This window comes from Eptatretus burgeri, chromosome 15 (genome assembly GCF_056783735.1).
Source record: "Eptatretus burgeri isolate ZD-2024b chromosome 15, Ebu_testis_v1, whole genome shotgun sequence".
NCBI classification, from domain to species: Eukaryota; Metazoa; Chordata; class Myxini; order Myxiniformes; family Myxinidae; genus Eptatretus; species Eptatretus burgeri.
The window spans coordinates 36,255,364-36,275,569 of NC_140975.1; the positions used below are offsets into that span (position 1 = coordinate 36,255,364).

At 39.7% G+C, this 20,206-nt stretch overlaps 1 protein-coding gene across 1 annotated transcript in view; it reads right to left on the reverse strand.

Moving 5' to 3' along the window:
• Positions 1-4,521: 4,521 nt before the first annotated feature.
• The window catches only part of URB2 (URB2 ribosome biogenesis homolog), a 32,575-nt gene continuing 16,890 nt past the window's right edge, over positions 4,522-20,206 (reverse strand). The window contains exons 6-11 of the mRNA XM_085857617.1: positions 17,540-17,700; positions 17,348-17,458; positions 16,972-17,214; positions 7,198-7,315; positions 6,604-6,740; positions 4,522-6,102 (exon numbers count right to left, since the gene is read on the reverse strand). Coding sequence (XP_085713743.1) covers positions 5,890-6,102; positions 6,604-6,740; positions 7,198-7,315; positions 16,972-17,214; positions 17,348-17,458; positions 17,540-17,700 — 983 coding nt within the window. The 3' untranslated portion in view covers positions 4,522-5,889. The remainder of the gene's footprint in view (positions 6,103-6,603; positions 6,741-7,197; positions 7,316-16,971; positions 17,215-17,347; positions 17,459-17,539; positions 17,701-20,206) is intronic.

Consider the following 20,206-nt stretch of genomic DNA (forward strand, 5'->3'; position numbering starts at 1 on the left):
TCTCGGACGTTGCTGGATCTATCTATCTCTATCTCTATCTCTATCTCTATCTCTATCTCTATCTCTATCTATCTCTATCTATCTCTATCTATCTCTATCTATCTCTATCTATCTCTATCTATCTCTATCTATCTCTATCTATCTCTATCTATCTCTATCTATCTCTATCTATCTCTATCTATCTCTCTCTCTCTCTCTCTCTCTCTGGCATTGCTGGATCTCTCTCGGACGTTGCTGAATCTCTCTCGGGTGTTCCTTCTCTCTCTCTGGGTGGTTGCTGGAGTTGTCGCAGCCGCTGGACGCCGCGGAAGGACCTGGGCTGCTTCTGCTGGGTGAAGATCGGGGCTCGTGTCCGAGTGGGGAGCTGGGAGCAGCCAGTCGGCGGAGGTCCAGGCGTCGCGAAAGAGACGTGAGCTGGAGGAGCAGCCTTACCTGCTGTGTCGCGCAAACCGCGCGTTCGTGTGGAGAGAGCCGGAGAGAGCTCGCCGGCCGCTGAGCAGGGCCTGGGCTCAACCGCGGCTATGCTAGCCGCCGTGGGGAAGGAGCATCGCGGGTCGCCCAAACCAGTGACCACGAGGGTGCAGTTAACCTGCAACGGTCTCGTGGGACTCGTTCGGTCTGCCAAGTCTCACGCCATAAAGACCCAAGAGGTCCAGTCTGACTCCGTTGCCTTTGATGGGGTCTTTCCTGCTTTTCTTTGAACGAATGTTGTGGCGCCGTGTCTTGAGAAGTAAAACTGTGTAAGTGACTGTACATTGATAATTGCTTATAGACGGTTGTTGTGTTTCGCCTTGCCCGTGTCTTTGTCCCCGTTCCGCAGTCTTCGTAAAACAACTGCATGCGTGTTTTGCTTTTGTTGACTGTATACGTGTTTTTGCATACCTGCATGATTGTTTGAATATGTGTGTAGAAATAAATGTGCTTGTATGAATTTTACCCCGTTCGTCGTGTCGTTTTCTCGTTATTGAACTGCCATGTTTCTCAGAATAGTAGTGGGTTTTAAATAACCGTTAAATAGAGTCGGGTCCGGCGATAATACCCACTCGGTTATCCCAGAACGGAACGGACCGCTTAAGCGGTTCGTGTCCAAGCAGGCCTCCGCCGAGGTACGGTTCCTCGGTAGGTTACCCATGCAAGTACTTCGGTATAGCGACATTCAGCGATTGACCCTATTTCACGCGGGTAGAATACGGACTGGACCATGGTGGGTGGTGAAGGTCCCACCCATGACTGGTTTCTGGCGTTGTTCCAGAAAGTCACGACTGAATTTCTCGTTCGGTGGGCGAACCGGTCGCTATTAGTTAACGCGGTCATTTGCACGCCGGCGGGCGGAGAAGTCGTAACACTGGTATTCAGGAGTGTGGGATTCAAATCCATCCCGCCTCCAACCAAATTAACGGGAATCGGATCAGGGGTGTGTGGAGCGACCCTCGATTCCCATCAAATTGCGAGTGGTAAAAATTATTCCGATAAACAAGATGGCGGTTCAAAGTGAACGGGAGCAGGGGGTAATAGATTTAATAATGATCGAAGCTATGGCCCATCGGGGCGAAATCACCGACACTCCTATTATGTGGCGCCAGCTATTGTTAATTTTGCTGGCAAAAATGACAGAAATGAATAAAAAAAAAATGGATGGAAACGCACTCGAAATGAAAGAAATAAAAAATGGATGAGAATATGCAGACAAAACAGGGTGAAACACAGTGCGTGGGGCGAGGCCTGTAGGCAGGCATAATCGCAATTGCGTGCAACGAAGCGCGGATGGTGGAGTGCAAAATGGCAGCACCACGTGTTGGAGCGAACGAGCTGGGAGGGAGTGCAACGGCTGTCCGGCTCGTGATGGAAGCGGGGGAGGACAAAGTAATTCGGGAGACGTGTAAGGCGAGACTCGTGCAGGTGACAGAGAGAGTGACGGTGACACAGAGGGAAAAATTAAATGGGGTGACTGACTGAGACGTGTAAGAGACACTTGGAGACGACAGAGAGAATAAAAGAAGTGAAAGAAATAACAGAGAGGTGGGAGAAAGAAACGGTAGAGGAGAGACTACACGATAAGGGGGAGCTCGGGGAATGTCTCGTGACCCGGTGCAAGCAGCCGGATAGCCTCCTTCAGGAATGGAGGGAGACGCTATGCTCCCTTGAAGCGGATCACGACCAGGTGGGTCCGCTCGTGCCGAACGAGTTAGAGGGGGTGAGTGCTGTGGATGGGTACACACGGAGCTTGGGGGGTTTGGAAATCCCGGAACCCCTTGTGGTGGCGTTAATCCCCAGTGCGATTGTCACGGTGCGTGTTCACAAGTGTGGTGAAATGTGTGCTGAAACGCGTGCATAGCATGGGTGAAAAGCGTTGTGTGAAAGGGACCGCGTGTGTGAGTAAAATGGTGTGCGAGGTTGCGAGTGAGCCGAAGTGCGTGCCTGCCAGCACACTGTGTGTGGATGAAGCACCATGTGTGGAAGAAACAGCGTGTGTGGTTGCAAAATGCGTGAGTGAACGGCTGTTTGTGAGAGAGACCGTGTGTGTGAGGTCGTTGTATGTGAGGGAGATGGCGGTCGGCATGCGGGAACACGCAACCGCATGTCCGAGTGTCATGGCGAGGTGTGTGAGCGTCGTGGCACGGGGAAGTTTGTGCGCGGGAGTGCGATGACGACGGTGGACAAAGGCCGAGTAGCGGCCGTAGCTATTTCTGGGACCGTGCCGGGTTTGCATGGCAGCGCGCGCGGGGTCCGTGCTGTGCGACGCACGAGGCCGCCATGTGCGCGCCTGCGGGAGTGAAGCCCGGTCCGTAAACGCACACGGTGGATTAGCCGATCCCGTGGACGGACAGAAGGTCGGCTGGATATGGATTTGGACTGGATGGGTTCAACAGGCGAGCGTGTGTGAAGCTCTGACGAGCAGAGCACATGTGTTTGCGTGGGGAACCCCTCGAAATGCGAGCCTTGTTTTTGATGCGCAGGTTGACGTCGTGGCTGCATGGTCGGAATCCGGCAGGAGGGAAATCCCTGCCGGATGGTACCATCCGAGGAGGGACGAGGTGCGCGAAGCGCGAGCAGCTGCCATGACGTCACGGGGAGAAAGCGGAGGTTGCGAGTTTTCACGCTGGTGGCGCATTTAAAAAAAAAGAAAAAAAAAAGCAAGCCTCGCTTCGGGTGAACAGGATTCCCGGGCAAGGGGTGGAAGACCCCCTCTGCCAGGGCACAGGACACAACTAGTTAGGGGGAAGGGTTCGCTTAGCTAGATCAGCTCCATGGGGCACGGATAAGTCCTCATGGGGCCTGTGGAATGGAAGAGTAAAAAGGGATTTTAGGTGAGATTTAGGATGGGAAATGGGAAATAATATTTTGAAACACGGACAGACTTGTGAGTGTGTAGAGGGGACGTAGCTTAGCTACATAGTGTTAAAAGGACGTGCTCTAGTGTAAGGGATGACGAGGGAGCACGAGTTAGTTGAGGGTTTTAGTGAGAAGAATGGCAGTGATCAGCGATGTGAGTTGAGAATTGAAAATGTACTTGGTGAGTGAGTGAGGGCCAGCGGGCCTGAGTGTATGGAGTGAATGTGGTATGCATGGTGTGATGAGTGATTGGGGGGAGGAGCGATTCCCACCCACAGGACCCCGGGGTCAGTGTAAAGTGAGTTAGTGGGTTAGTCAAATTGATCATTTGTTTATGTGTATTTACGCAAATTGAAAGTCAAATTGATCATTTGTTTACGCACGAAAAATTAAGTTTGGATACTTTTTGAACACACCTCGTGTAGATTATATATATATATATATATATATATATATATATATATATATATATATATATATATATATATATATATATATATATATATATATATATATATATATATATATATATATATATATATATATATATATATATGTGTGTGTAGATATATATATATATATATATATATATATATATATATATATATATATATATATGTGTGTAGATTATATATATATATATATATATATATATATATATATATATATATATGTGTAGATATATATATATATATATATATATATATACATATATACAGTATATATATATATATATACATATATACAGTATATATATATATATATATATATATATATATATATATATATATATATATATATATATATATATATATATATATATATATATATATATATATATATATATATATATATATATATATATATATATATATATATATATATATATATATAAAAATAAATCACCGTTTATATCAAATTTATATGTCACCACGTGTGCCCATAAATCACCCTCACCACACCGTTTATATCAAATTTTTGGTGTTGAAAGATAAATCATCGAACTTCGAAACTAGTCAAAGCGAACACGTTGAGAGGGAGGGAGGGAACACTGTATTCATCTGGAGTGCGAGATTACCAGCACCATTCACCCTTTTTCTCTTTACAAATGGTCTGACTTTTATGAATGAGAACAACTCACCTTGAGGGAAAATAAAACAATTAAATTTTATCCAAACCATTCGCTGCTTGAAAAATTGAAAAATATTTTATTGGAAAATATTTACATGTTATACAAACGATGGGTTTATTTACATGTTATACAAGAGACATGTGTTGGTGTGGAGCATGAATGCAAAGTTTGAACTCTCCAGCATTTGTACTCCACAATTTATTCATCCACAACAATCTGAAATAATATTCTGACTGCAAACCTTTACAAGAACACTTAAAATGTATTCCAGTCATTGCAAGGTATAAGCAACTTAAAAATCATAAAATAATAAAATTACCCCCGTGCGGGAGTGACGGTCATCTCTGCGAGAAATAATACCACAAGTTCTCAATGTTCAGTTATGACCGAAGACTACTGCGCAGATCCACTGCGCAGCTCGAACTGTACAGTTTGGTTAAAGTTGACTTGGCATTTTGGCGCGCGTGCACGAAATTATATTTTGAAAATAAATGCCGACGTTTACATTTCGGGTTTTGAAACTTTTGCACTTTCGGCGGAAAATGTATAAATATAATATACAAGGTCAGCTGCTATGCAATGACACCATTCACTAACATTTACCATGCCCAGTAGAGAATATATAGCCTCCTGAAGGTAGGGCAGTTTTTGCAAACTTTGAAGTCACGTGACGCGAAAGCGAAATTCGAAAATCCGGCCCGACCAAATTTAGATATTGTCCCATAGATTCATATGCCGCAATCAAATTCAAGATTGCTTGAGAAATGTAGGAGGAGATAGATTTTGAAAATCGTCATTTTCGCATTTTTTGCGAACTTTGAAGTCACGTGACACGAAAGCGAATATCGAAAATCCGGCCTGACCAAATTTAGATATTGTCCCATAGATTCATGTCACAATGAAATTCAAGCTTGCTTGAGAAATGTAGGAGGAGATAGATTTTGAAAATTGTCATTTTCGCATGAAAATTGTCATTTTCGCATTTTTTGCCAACTTTGAAGTCACGTGACATGAAAACGAAAGTGAATATCGAAAATCCGGCCCGATCAAAATTTAGATATTGTCCCATAGATTCATTTGCTACAATCAAATGCAAGATCGCTTGAGAAATGGCGGAGGAGATAGAATTTGAAAATCGTCATTTTTGCAACTTCAAAGGCCCCGTGACCTTGACCTTCAGTGACCTTGAAAGTCATACCATCGTGTACGTCTCATCGACCTCTATCAGGATCACTAATGACCAGATCTCCCGCTTCAACTTCATTGTGAACGGACGGACGGACGGACGGATTGAAGGACATCGACACCCATATTATTAGGTCATGCTCGAAGAGATGACCTAAAAAGTCAACAAAAGAAATGCTCCTATTTATCTCAACCTTGAAAGCAAAAAAAAAAAAATATTCAACAGTCGAACTGGAAAATTAATTGGGACGCGATACATCCTCTGTATCTGCTCGCACTCGAGTCTTGTATTGGTGGAAGTGTTGAAAATCTGCATACAGGTGCCTAAAGATCTCTTGGACTCCAGGTGAAAGGCATGTTCGAAGCATGTTCAGGTCAGCTTCCCGGCACACATCCAGTACAGCATAAATGCCGTCGGTCAGGTGTCTCTTCACATCCGTACGCAGCGTCACCTTGATGTCAGCGAGACAACCCGATCAGTATGGGTTGGGGGAAGGAGATATATTTGAAAATTCTGGGGTGCAGAAGCATCTCAAAGGTCGGAACAACGATAGAATGCTGTACGGGATGAGTTACCACTTGAGCTTTTATAATGCAAGAGAAAGTACATCACTGGAAGCGAAATGGTTGGGTAAATTCTTCAAATCAATTCGCTTTGTGCTTTCAATATGTCCACGCAAGAGCACAATTGAAAGTTTAATTATTCAATATTACATGCGATCTCATGATGAAATAAAAGTGCTTTTCACAGATAATGTGTTCTTCACATGGAAAGAAAACTTAAGTGCAGGTAACAGACCTTGCTTTCCTTTCAACTTGATAAAGTATAATCGATTAGCAATCAATTCATATCAATGCACTTTTTGAATGAAAAGGCCAACGGAAGGGGAGGGTGTCAACTGTGGACGCAGAATTGTCCAAATAAATCTGTAACCCATCCATTGTGTTCTTACCTTCTGAAGCTCGTCCACATACTCGGCCACCAGGAAACTGCCCAAGGCTGTGAAATTGGCTGTACACGCAGCGACCTGGCAATAAAGCCGCTCCATGCTTTGGGCACATCTCAACACCCAATCTTTATCAGATTCGTCTACATTAGGGTGAAAATTTAAAATGAGCGACCCTGGATTGTTGCATTACACATGACCCCACATCGTCACAGAAATTCAGGAAAATCAACAAGAACATTGGGCCTAAAACTCAACTGAAATGTGGAAAATTTATTCCTGAATTTCCAATCACTAAAGGGTCGATTTATTTATCAGTAAAGCTCTAATGATTTCTAATGATTTATCATTTATCATTACTGGTTTTCTGTGGGGCACCCTGTAGTTATTAAGTTATATTCCATTATTCTTTCCATTATGATGCTGACCAAAAGATGAAAACAAGACAGTGTGTATCAAAGAAGAAATAAACATTATCAACAACAAAAACAAGTGTGATGATGAAAACGTTTGGTTCATGCAAATTTGTTCAACAAAATATTTTAAAACATTTGCACACATGACACAAGAAGTAAAACACACAGAGCTGTGTATATTTGCCTTGTTCTTGAAAGGCCTTGGATGCATTGGTGTCTGCATTCTGCCGTCCCTCACGCATTATGGAATGTAGGAGATAACGAAAGGTGCTCAAAAATGATGCTGATGCTTGAAGCATCACCTGATGTAGAAGGTAGCGGGAGGACGTTTTGTGTGTGGGGGGTGGGGGGAAGGGGGAGGGAAGGTGGAATAATTCAGCGAAACAGTTAGCGAAACTTCCATAAATTGATGCATTACAATTACAACTAGCATCCGTTGAAGACAAAGTCTTTGATATCCCCCGCCATAGTAAATGAGGATTAACAAACTTATATTCCTTAAGCGTGTGCAATATGTATGTGAAGTTTCCCCTTGATCTGACCAGCCATTCTGGAGAAGAAGTTTGAGAGTTTGAGGGTAAAATCAATATGGCCACCAAACCATGTGACCTATCAATTAGAAATTAACAAACTTTTGAAAGGATGTCTTGGGGAAAGTGTATGTGAAATTTTGCCTCAATCTGTCCAGCCGTTCTGGAGCAGATTTTTTAAATATATTAATTTTCAATCCAAGATGGCTGACGAACCATGTGACCAATGACATCCTAAATTTATATTCTGCCTCCAATCCTCCAGTGGAATACGTGTGTGAAGTTTCATGTTAATCGAATGAGGTGTGTTTTTCTATCCAAGATGGCCGCCAAACCATGTGACTTGTGACGTCATAATTTTTACTATGTATGCAGACATGATGGAAGATGATGGTTGCAAATTTTCACTTTGTGAGGGTATGTGATTACAGAGAAAACATTATTTAATATTTTTCTTGACTGCAACATGGCTGCCAAACCATGTGACCTATCAATTAGAAAATATCAAAAGGCATCAGATCACCACTTGCTTGATATGTGTACCAAATTTCGTAAATATATCTTTAGGGGATTTGTAGTTAAGTTCCGGAAACGAAATTTAACGGACGGACGCACGGAACCCATTTCGAAGTTGGTGGGGGATAACAACAGAGAAAAGTGTAAGGCTACCTTCAGATTTAAGAACATGTTTATCGATACAGCTCAGCCAGAAAGTGTTGGTCATTGATTGACTTTCAACGGTGACATGTTACAATAATTTAAATGTTGAACATGACTCCTGAGGCTTCACAGAAACCTCTGTATACCCCTTTTTCTAACTTCAACGTGGGTGAACAAAGCCAAAATAGAAATGTGATTTTAGCTTTTTATAACCACAAATAAATTATCACAAGGCTGTGCAGGGCAATTTGAAAAATAAATAAATAAAAACACCTTCTAACCAATGAAACTATGGGGGAATTATTGCAGAGTGGCCCACAAATGCATCAACGAAAAGTTGATGCGTTCACGACCATGGGAAACGAGGTGAAGCTCAGGTAAGCCCCTCATCAGAGCAAAACAAGGAAATGGAGGATTATAAATTGAGGGAATGGATCAAATGTTCAGAGTGGGTGTTATATATATAACATATATATATATATATATATATATATATATATATATATATATATATATATATATATATATATATATATATATATATATATATATATATATATATATATATATATATATATATATATATATATATATATATATATATATATATATATATATATATATATATATATATATATATATATATATATATATATATATATATATATATATATATATATATATATATATATATATATATATATATATATATATATATATATATATATATATATATATATATATATATATATATATATATATATAACATATATATATATATATATAACATATATATATATACATATATATATATATATATATATATATATATATATATATATATATATATATATATATATATATATATATATATATATATATATATATATATATATATATATATATATATATATATATATATATATATATATATATATATATATATATATATATATATATATATATATATATATATATATAACATACATATATATATATATATATATATATATATATAACATACATATATATATATATATATATATATATATATATATATATATATATATATATATATATATATATATATATATATATATATATATATATATATATATATATATATATATATATATATATATATATATATATATATATATATATATATATATATATATATATATATATATAACATACATATATATATATATATATATATATATATATATATATATATATATATATATATATATATATATATATATAACATACATATATATATATATATATATATATATATATATATATATATATATATATATATATATATATATATATATATATATATATATATATATATATATATATATATATATATATATATATATATATATATATATAACATACATATATATATATATATATATATATATATATATATATATATATATATATATATATATATATATATATATATATATATATATATATATATATATATATATATATATATATATATATATATATATATATATATATATATATATATATATATATATATATATATATATATATATATATATATATATATATATATATATATATATATATATATATATATATATATATATATATATATATATATATATATATATATATATATATATATATATATATATATATATATATATATATATATATATATATATATATCTATATATATATATATATATATATATATATATATATATATATATATATATATATATATATATATATATATATATATATATATATATATATATATATATATATATATATATATATATATATATATATATAAAAAAAACATACATACATACATATATATATATATATATATTTGTATATATTGTTGCGGAAATGGCCCTTCGTGTGTTATTAAACATAGGATTAGCCTAGATCCCCCATTAAATGCATGTTTAGCCAGGTTGTTCGGTAAATGGACGTTACATGTGTGTCGGGAGGCGTAAGAGGCTGTTTATTGTTCGTACAGTGGTGGTGGACCGAGAGGTTCTTCTTCTTCATTCCCCTCTCCGAAGGAGACTCCACCCAGCACTTTGAGAGGAGGAGTGGCCTGGAGAAGGAAGTAAAACAGAGGCGACGAGCGCCGAGAAAGAGGAAGTTAAACAGAGAGGGGACGAGCACCGAGAAAGAGGAAGTGAAACAGAGGAGACGACGAGCCCCGCCACTGCTGAATCCATATATATATATATATATATATATATATATATATATATATATATATATATATATATATATATATATATATATATATATATATATATATATATATATATATATATATATATATATATATATATATATATATATATATATATATATATATATATATATATATATATATATATATATATATATATATATATATATATATATATATATATATATATATATATATATATATATCTACACACTACAATATTAGACCTGTCACTTCACTGATGGAAATACCAATCTTTGCTGTGATGGCTAATCAATAGGGCAAGAAGAAAAAGGGAGTGTAGGGATTCTTGGGAGTGCAGGGATAACTAGTGTCACAAGTTGACCTTTGCAGTAACGCCACATGTGCCCATGTAACAATAAAAATAAAAATTCATCAAAAACCTTCCCAGGAGTTCCCTGAATCCACCATAGTTCTATTTATTGAAATCCGCAATCCGTTCTCAAGTTATAACATGACGTTCCGGGAAAACACCGCGAATGTTGAAACCGTAAATGTGGGGGCATTGTTTCAATGGGAAAAGGGGGGATGAGTTACGGGGATTTCCCAACCCGTGAAAAATCCGCGAGTGTCGGGGTAACACCCGAATGTGTCGGGGTAACACCCGAGAGTGTCGGGGTAACATCCGAGAGTGTCGGGGTAACATCCGAGAGTGTCGGGGTCACATCCGCGAGTGTTTTGACATTGTTACATTGGGGTAGGATAATATAATGTTATCGATTCATGGTGGTTCCTGGTTCAAAGGGGAAAGTTTTTAAACTTTAAAATGTTTTCGACCACGAATGCATAATTACAGTTTCATTAAAGATGCTTTAACAAATAAAAAATAATGACAACACCAGGTACCGTTTCCAATTCATTGAAGAATGCATTTTTAAAGTCTCTTATCCATACCGTACATCATACATTAATTACCGCGAAACGATAAAAACAACAATGACATCATGTACTGTTTCAATTTTTTTATTAAGCAAACACAGCACACATAACTTTGCAAAATGATGATGATGATGATGATGATGATGATGATGATGATGATGATGATGATGATGATGATGATCATGATGATCATGAAGAAGAAGATGAGGTGCACCAGGTGTAATAAGTCTTGAAAGTTGATATTACCCTCTGGTTGAGTGGCTGGATGAGGGAGGTGGTGTTCGGTGGCAGGAATATGACCTCAACGTTTTGGTGAGCGCTGTTCAGGTCTGTGGGGTGGCAGGAGCATTGTCAAGCAGCAAGAGTACCTTGAACGAAAGGTACCTCTCGACCTGAGGAATGAAACAGGTATGGATCCAGTCGATAAAAAGTTCAGACGTCACCCACGCCTTCCTGTTCACCCTCCAGTACACGGGCAGCGCCTGATTGTTTTTGTTCTTCAGCGCACGCGGGTTCAGGGAACTGTAGAGCATCCTGGGCTTCACCATGAAGTCCCCTTCGGCGTTTGTGCAGAGGAGAAGGGATACCCGGTCCTTTGCGGCCGTGAAGCCGGGTGCTTTGCTCTCGCGCTGAGAGATGAATGTTCTGGTCGGTATCTTTTTCCAAAACAAGCCGGTCTCATCAGCATTAAAGACCTGCTCTGGCAGGTACCCCTTCTCCTCGACGAGACTCGTGACTTCTGCAGGGAATGCCTTAGCCACGTCGTGGTCCATGCTGGCACGCTCCCCGATGACCTTGACGTTGCACAAATTTTATCATGCCTTGAAGCAGTGGAGCCACCCCCTGCTTGCTGTAAATGGGCTGGAGGTGCCGCTTGTACCCACTGTGCTCGTGTTTGCACCACCCATGCCAGAGAGATGGTCGTGCAGGAGCTTCGCCTTCGCCTTGCAAGTTCGTGGTCTCGTATTCAAAATATAAAATTACTAGCAGGGGTACCCGGCATTGCCGGGCAACGTCGGTTCCCTCTTCCCACCCTACCCCTTCCCCTGCCTCCTCACACACCCACCCCCTTGAGGGATAAATTCATCGATATGCCTGAAATAATGATGCTATAAATGTTTATCCTCAGCACCATGTGATGACTCTGGGGTGTGTTCAGTTACCAAGTTTCTTGTAGAGCACTCACCAAGTGGCTTAAGCACTCAAGCAAGCACTCCATTAGAAACCATTGATAAGGAACGGCTGGCTTGGCAAGCAATACCTTGCTGCTTGGTAACTGAACACACCCCTGGACATCTCAACAGCATACAGTAAGTACGTACAAAACACCGACAAAAGGGCAGTTTATAAATTAAAGGTGTCAAGTATTAATCATGGTAATGAAAACGTATCTTGTTCAGTTTTAAAATGTACAGAAACTCAGAGGTGATGTGTGTACGAAAGTGGATGTGTATATTTCATACAACTTTAAAGTGTGCATGTGCATAATTTATTTAAAGTGCACACGGACATAATAACTATCTCTGGGAATTTCCTCGGCCTCCCCACGAATAAATTACGGATGCAGGTATTTCTATTTCACGACCAAGCCAGTTTTAATGTTTAGTTACTTCACATAATATGAAGTATCCAATAGCTTGTTTATAAGCCTTGAAAAGTCAGGCAAAAACCAAATGTTTTTTAAAATTAAATATCACTATTTCCTTTCCTCTGCATTTGAGAATCAACGTACCTTCATTTGGCGGTGTATTATTAGACTGCTGCCGTGATCGCTGCAGACAATACATTAATTACCTCGTTTGAGTTGTACTCAAAATGTACCTTTGTTTCTTCAAAACGGTATCTTCATTGAATGATAGATGATGCGTTGTCAGTCTTGAAATGTACATCAGAGGCCTATAAACAATCGGTGTAATACGGAGGGAAAAAGATGGCGGAAATTTCTTGACGGCTGGAAAGGAGTGGCCGAGCTAATGGATGGTGCTTGTGACGCTGGAGAGAGAAAGAGAGAGAAAGAAAGAGAGAGAAAGAAAGAGAGAGAAAGAGAGAGAAAGAGAGAGAGAGAGACCGACCTGAAGAATGTGCGGTGCTTATGACACAGGTCAGGTCAGGTATGGGAGCATGTGCCAGAACAGCGCGTCGCTGCGTCCACTTTCCGTCGGTACTCCAGGGGCCTCCGTCTGGCCATCCCCCAGGCAGATTCCAGGCCCATCCCCCATCTCCTTGAGATGATGGTCAACCTGCTGCAACCACGAGGCACGTGGTCGGCCCACTGGCCTCCTCCACTCATGAGACTCCCTCGCTGAGAGAATCTGGTGAGCAGGATCAGCGTCAGGAAAACGAGCCACATGTCCATACAGCCGCAACTGACGCTCACGGACTATGCAGGTAACAAATCTCATCTGAGTCTCTCTCAGCAACCGCTCATTGGACACAAAATCCAACCAGCGATAGCCAAGGATTCTCCGAAGAGACCTGGTACCAAAGGAATTAAGTCTCCGTCTCAGATCCGTGGTCAGAGTCCAAGTCTCGCACCCATAGAGCAAGATTGGAAGTACCAAGGACCTGAAGACTCGGACTTTCGTCCTCCCGCACAGGTACCGGCAGCGCCACACCCCATGATCCAGTGAATCCATGACTCCCCAGGCCCGACCCAGACGTCGATTGACCTCTGAATCGCAGCCAGCAGAGACATGAATATCACTGCCAAGGTAAGTGAATCTCTCCACGACCTCAACATCCTCACCACAAACAGACACAGACAGGACAGCAGCATCCAAGATGTCACCGAAAGCCTGGATCTTCGTTTTGACCCAAGAAACCCGTAATCCCAACGGCTCCGACTCCTTATTCAGCACCTCGAGGGCCCCCAAGAGGATGTCTAAAGTCTCCGCAAAGATGACTGCATCATCTGCAAAATCAAGGTCCGAGATCTTGACATTGCCAAACGATGCACCGCAGCTTGATCTCTCCGACATCCTCCCTAGAATCCAGTCCATACAAGTGCTGAAAAGTGTGGGGGCAAGTACACATCCCTGACGAACTCCAGTAACAACTGCAAAATAAGTCAGAGATGGTACCACCACACTTCACAGCACTCTCAGTACCAGAGTAGAGTTCAGACATCAGATCGATCAGTTTTGGTGGCACCCCACGAAGCCCAAGAATCCTCCAGAGAACATCCCGATTCACTGAATCGAACGCTTTACAGAGATCAACATAGGCTGCAAGCAGCCCCTGCCGAAACTCTCGTCTGCGTTCGGTGAGGACACAAAGTGCAAGGATACGGTCAATCGTTGACCGCTTTGGTGTAAAGCCTGACTGCTCTGGATGCTGGTGCTCAAGCAGATGGTGGCGAACCCTATCAAGAATTATCCGAGCAAAGACCTTGCCCGGCACTGAGAGCAGCGTCACCCCTCGGTAGTTGTTGCAGTCTTGGCGATCACCCTTCCCTTTCCAGAGAGGGACAACAAGGCCCCTCTTCCAGTCAGTTGGGATGATGCCTGTGTTCCAGGCAGAGCACAAAACTGCATGCAACGACACGAGTGCAGCATTTCCACCAGCCTTGAGAAGTTCGGCATGGATGCCACAGATCCCTGGAGCTTTGCCTTGTTTCAACTGGTTCACCGTGTTCAACTGGTTCACCCGTGTTTCCACAAGCGAAGGTGGACCACAGTTGATTCGAGGGTCAGCAACAGGGATTGTAACACCCTTGACGTCCAACTCGACAGCTGGGGGATCAGCCTGGTACAACCGCTCAAAGTAACCGGCCCAGCGGGCCTTCACTTCAGACTCCTCTGTCAAGAGCCTACCACTCTCTGCTCCAACTGCAGTGCTCCGAGGGATGGGCTTGGATGAACGTAATGCGCTGATTCCCCTGTAAGCGGGACGAGAATCACCTGTCCACAGGTGATGCTCTACCCCCTCACAGATTCCTCGCACATAGGCCTCCTTGTCCACCCTCAGTGCACGTACAGTTTTACGCCTCAGCTCCCTGAACAGCTCAGCTCTACCATTCAGCCTGGCCCTGCGACTCTGGTCAATGGTATCCAGTGTCCCTTGAGAGACAAAATTCTTCTTTGCCCTGCGGTGAGCTCCAAGGCATCCATCGGCAACATCAAGGACGGTGGTCTTGAAGGCGCTCCACAACTCTTCAGGACCCCCCAAAGCACCCAGACCCCCCAAGTGTCCACTCAGCCTGTTCGCAAACTCCTCAGCTACTCTCTCATCCCTGAGCTTGGCAACATCCAGCCTCGGCTGGGATGGTACCATTCTCCAGGATTTAAGGTGCAGCTTAGAGTTCCTACAACAAGCCTGTGGTCAGTATTGAGGAACTGAGCACTCCGGTAGACCCTGCAGTTCTGGATCATCCTCCAACGACCGTCAATGAGGACATGGTCAATCTCCTTTGCCACACCGCCAGCGTTGGAATACCAAGTCCAGCGATGAGCTTGAGGGCGCTGAAACCATGAACCAGCCACCCTAAGTCCATGACTTCTTGCAAAGTCAAGGAACTTAGTGCTATTCTGGTTCATAGTTCCTGACCCATGGGGACCAACACACACCTCATAACCATCCCTATCAGTTCCAGTCGATGCATTGAAATCCCCCAAGACTAGAAGTGTATCTCGTCTGGGGCACTGATCAACCACAGACTCGAGTGTGGCGTAGAATGCATCCTTCACGTTGAGATCACTCGCCTCAGTCGGAGCATAAACAGAGACCAGGGAAATGACACCAAAGGAGTGACGAATCCTTAATCTCATAATACGCTCGTTGACCGGTGTTACCTCAATTATCATTGGGGTCAGCTTATTGAACACAGCTACAGCAACTCCTTGGGTATGGTAACCATCAGAGCGACCAGACCAATAGTAGGTGTAACCACCCACCATTATCTCGCCGCAATCCGGTCTCCGAACCTCAGAGAGAGCTGCAATCCCGATGCCCAAACGCTTGAGCTCAGATGATAACAGAGAGAGGTGATCATCCTCTCTTAGGGATAGGACATTCCAGGCACCCACCCGAAGGGACCGCCTCAGGTTAATCCAAGGAGACCGCCGTCTGGTGGACGACACCACAGCACCACTCCGACACACTCTCCCGCAATCTGACCCAGGGATGTTACCCCGTGGTTTCCCTCCTATCATCAAAGATTGGGGGTCCCGAAGGCTTTGCCCCAATCCTGTCATCCGGTGAGCTGCCCTGCGAAGGGAAGCTGCGCAGGAGGTACTCCCACGGAGTGGGTTTTCAGATTTTTTTGCGTTTTTGCGTTTTGCGGAATGAAGGGTTTTACGGTGGCCGGAGTGCAAATCCTGCCACCAACCTCCTAATGAAAGTAACCCAACAGCAGGAGGACGTCCGCAGACACAGTTGGGCACTAGATATGGATGGCTGTTGGCTCACAAGGAGCTCCTCCGCCCTTTATGACACACCCACACATAAACTCAGCTTTATATATTAGATATTGAAATTATGGAGGTCCTCGATAATAGAATGACAACTGTCAGACAGACAGACAGAGTGAATCAATTGTTTAACCAAGCTTTGTGCTACACGTATGGGGTAAATATGGGAGATTGAAAGTATTTGTGGAGAGTTTTACCCGTGGATGTAACTGTAGTATACAGTGAAGAATTTCGTGATAGGCGTGGAACACATCATGATCTTCACGGGTTGCAAGTTTTTGCAATGGGACAGCGTGTAGAGCCTGCAACGCTTGGGCCACATGGTGAGGATTCCTCAAAGACCCCACGATAGCCCGGAGCAATACCGCTAGTGTCTCTAGCACCGCCAGCACCATGGTTTGCTGACCCGAGAGAATGCTCGATACGTGCTGCATGACAATCTGCATGACAACAGGCCAGAAACATAGGTTGTCACATGGGCCTGTATTCCTTGAAGCTTTAGCTTAAATGCATCAATTTATACAAGGCAGCTTACCAATGAGAGAATAATCAACTTTTTGTTTTAAAACTCACAGTTAATGCAGATATTGCATCCGGCACAGCATGCAGGAAGGCATTGGCTTTGACGGTGTCAAGCTGGCTCTGTGCAAGCAGCTTGAACAATCGTATTGACACCAGCAAATCCTAACAAGAGAAAGTGAAAAATGTTTGCAAAGAAGCAGAAGAAAATGCAATACCACATACACAGTATGCTGCAGTACCAACCTGTCGTTTTTCGGTGAGAAAGGAGAACCAAGACAGACCAATCAGAGTCTCCTTCAAGAACAAGTTAAACCATGTGTTGCTGCACACAGATGTCATGCCTTCCAGCAAGCCCACAAGCTCAGGGGTCACATTTTCAAACGCTTTTCCTTCCACCAGCGGGCCTAACAAAATTTCAATGAGGGTTAAAAGAAAACAGTGTGTTACATCAGTCATAAATATAATTATCATTTTGTTCAAGAGCCTACTTAAGCAAAAGGCCACGAGCTAGCAAGAACAAAGTACGTACGGGATTGACATCGTAAGTTCTGAGATGCAGGATGGGTTTGCTGAGTCACCCTGCCAAATGGAATCTCCAAATGACCGTTCTAACCAGAATAAAGTTTGAATATGATTCCACCTGTGAAGCATCATATCCATATTTTTGCCATACAGAGAGATTCCTCGTAGTATTTAAAAAGATATGAGCAATGTGCTATGATGGTATCCTGAACTTTTCTGATGGAACCTACCAGTGAAAACTTCTGGTTTCTGGTAATATATCAGTGATGACATAAGTCAGTGTGTGTGACATTTTGGTTAAAGGCAATATTTATATAATCGGCGAAGTTTCCTTTTTTGCCATCACCAATCGGCTTGCTATCGCTTACCAAGCCAGCCATTGCTCATCAACCATTTAATTGGAGTGCTTGCTTGAGTGCTTAAGCCACTTGCCCAGCACCCTACAGTCGATAGCGGTGTAGTTCGTGTCCTGATCGGGATGTACAGTCGGCAGTTGCTACAAGGTAGACTGTGAAGGTACATATGGGTAGATTTGGATCTGCAAAGGGACTCTCAGTGGGTGTGTGATTGGGTTAATTAAAACACCCCTTTTGAAGATAATTGACAGCCTTATTTAATTATATCCTTCATCAGGTGATCCTCGGCCACCTCGCTCTTTGAGGTCTGAAGGTGTCTCCTGGGTAACCTCGCTGGGGTTTGAAGCCGCCATGTTTTTTGGCCTGCTCAACCATGCCTCGCCTTGGAACAGGCCGCAACGATTTCTTAACGATAAAGTTATTTTTTTCACTTTCCTCACTCATATTATTGAATGCTTGTTCATCATAACTATGAATCGCTGTATACGTCACTTTTGGTCGAGTTATAGTTTTCAAATTAGGAGCTTGGAGCGATTACATGCATTATATGATACGATTTTCCACAATCTACTCTCACAGACTAATTAAAGAACATCATCAAAATATTATTTCAGTTTTGAGGATCGGATATTGTCCGGACTAAATAAGTGTCAAAATCTGTTGTGAAATCTGATAATTTAAAGAAATAACGAGTCTTTTAACAAAGCCAATGTACCTATTTACTTTAAGCAAGGCGGTGTCCATGTCTGGATGGGACTTTGGCTCCGGACGTGTCAGAGTGGTGTTTGTCTCTGGACAGCTTGGCTCTGGATGCGTCTGGCGGATTTTGTCTCCAGACGTGTCCAGGCGGTGTTTGTCTCCGGGCGGTATTTATAGAGTGACCAGTCAAAAATGTATTTCAGACATTATTTTGTTTCCATCTTCACTGTTATTCTGTGCAGAATCATTTTCAGAGGACTACGAATCATAATTAACGCTCCAACACACGTCTGCCTTCCCTTCCTCTCACCTCACACTGTGGTGACCTCTCACCTCATTCTACATATATATATATATATATATATATATATATGTATAAATATGTATATATATATATATATATATATATATATATATATATATATATATATATATATATATATATATATATATATATATATATATATATATATATATATATATATATATATATATATATATATATATATATATATATATATATATATATATATATATATGTATAAATATATATATATAAAAATATATATATATATATATATGTATAAATATATATATATAAAAATATATATATATATATATATATATATATATATGTATAAATATATATATATGTATATATATATATATATATATATATATATATATATATATATATATATATATATATATATATATATATATATATATATATATATATATATATATATATATATATATATATATATATATATATATATATATATATATATATATATATATATATATATATATATATATATATATATATATATATATATATATATATATATATATATATATATATATATATATATATATATATATATATATATATATATATATATATATATATATATATATATATATATATATATATATATATATATATATATATATATATATATATATATATATATATATATATATATATATATATATATATATATATATATATATATATATATATATATATATATATATATATATATATATATATATATATATATATATATATATATATATATATACACATGTATAAATATATGTATATGTATATATATATATATATATGTATAAATATATATATGTATAAATATATATATATATATATATATATATATATATATATATATATATATATATATATATATATATATATATATATATATATATATATATATATATATATGTGGTGTTGAGGATTCAGCAGTGGCGGGATTCGGACGATGGAGTCATTCACTGTCCGTAACCAGTTTGGGTTTTCGCACCCTAC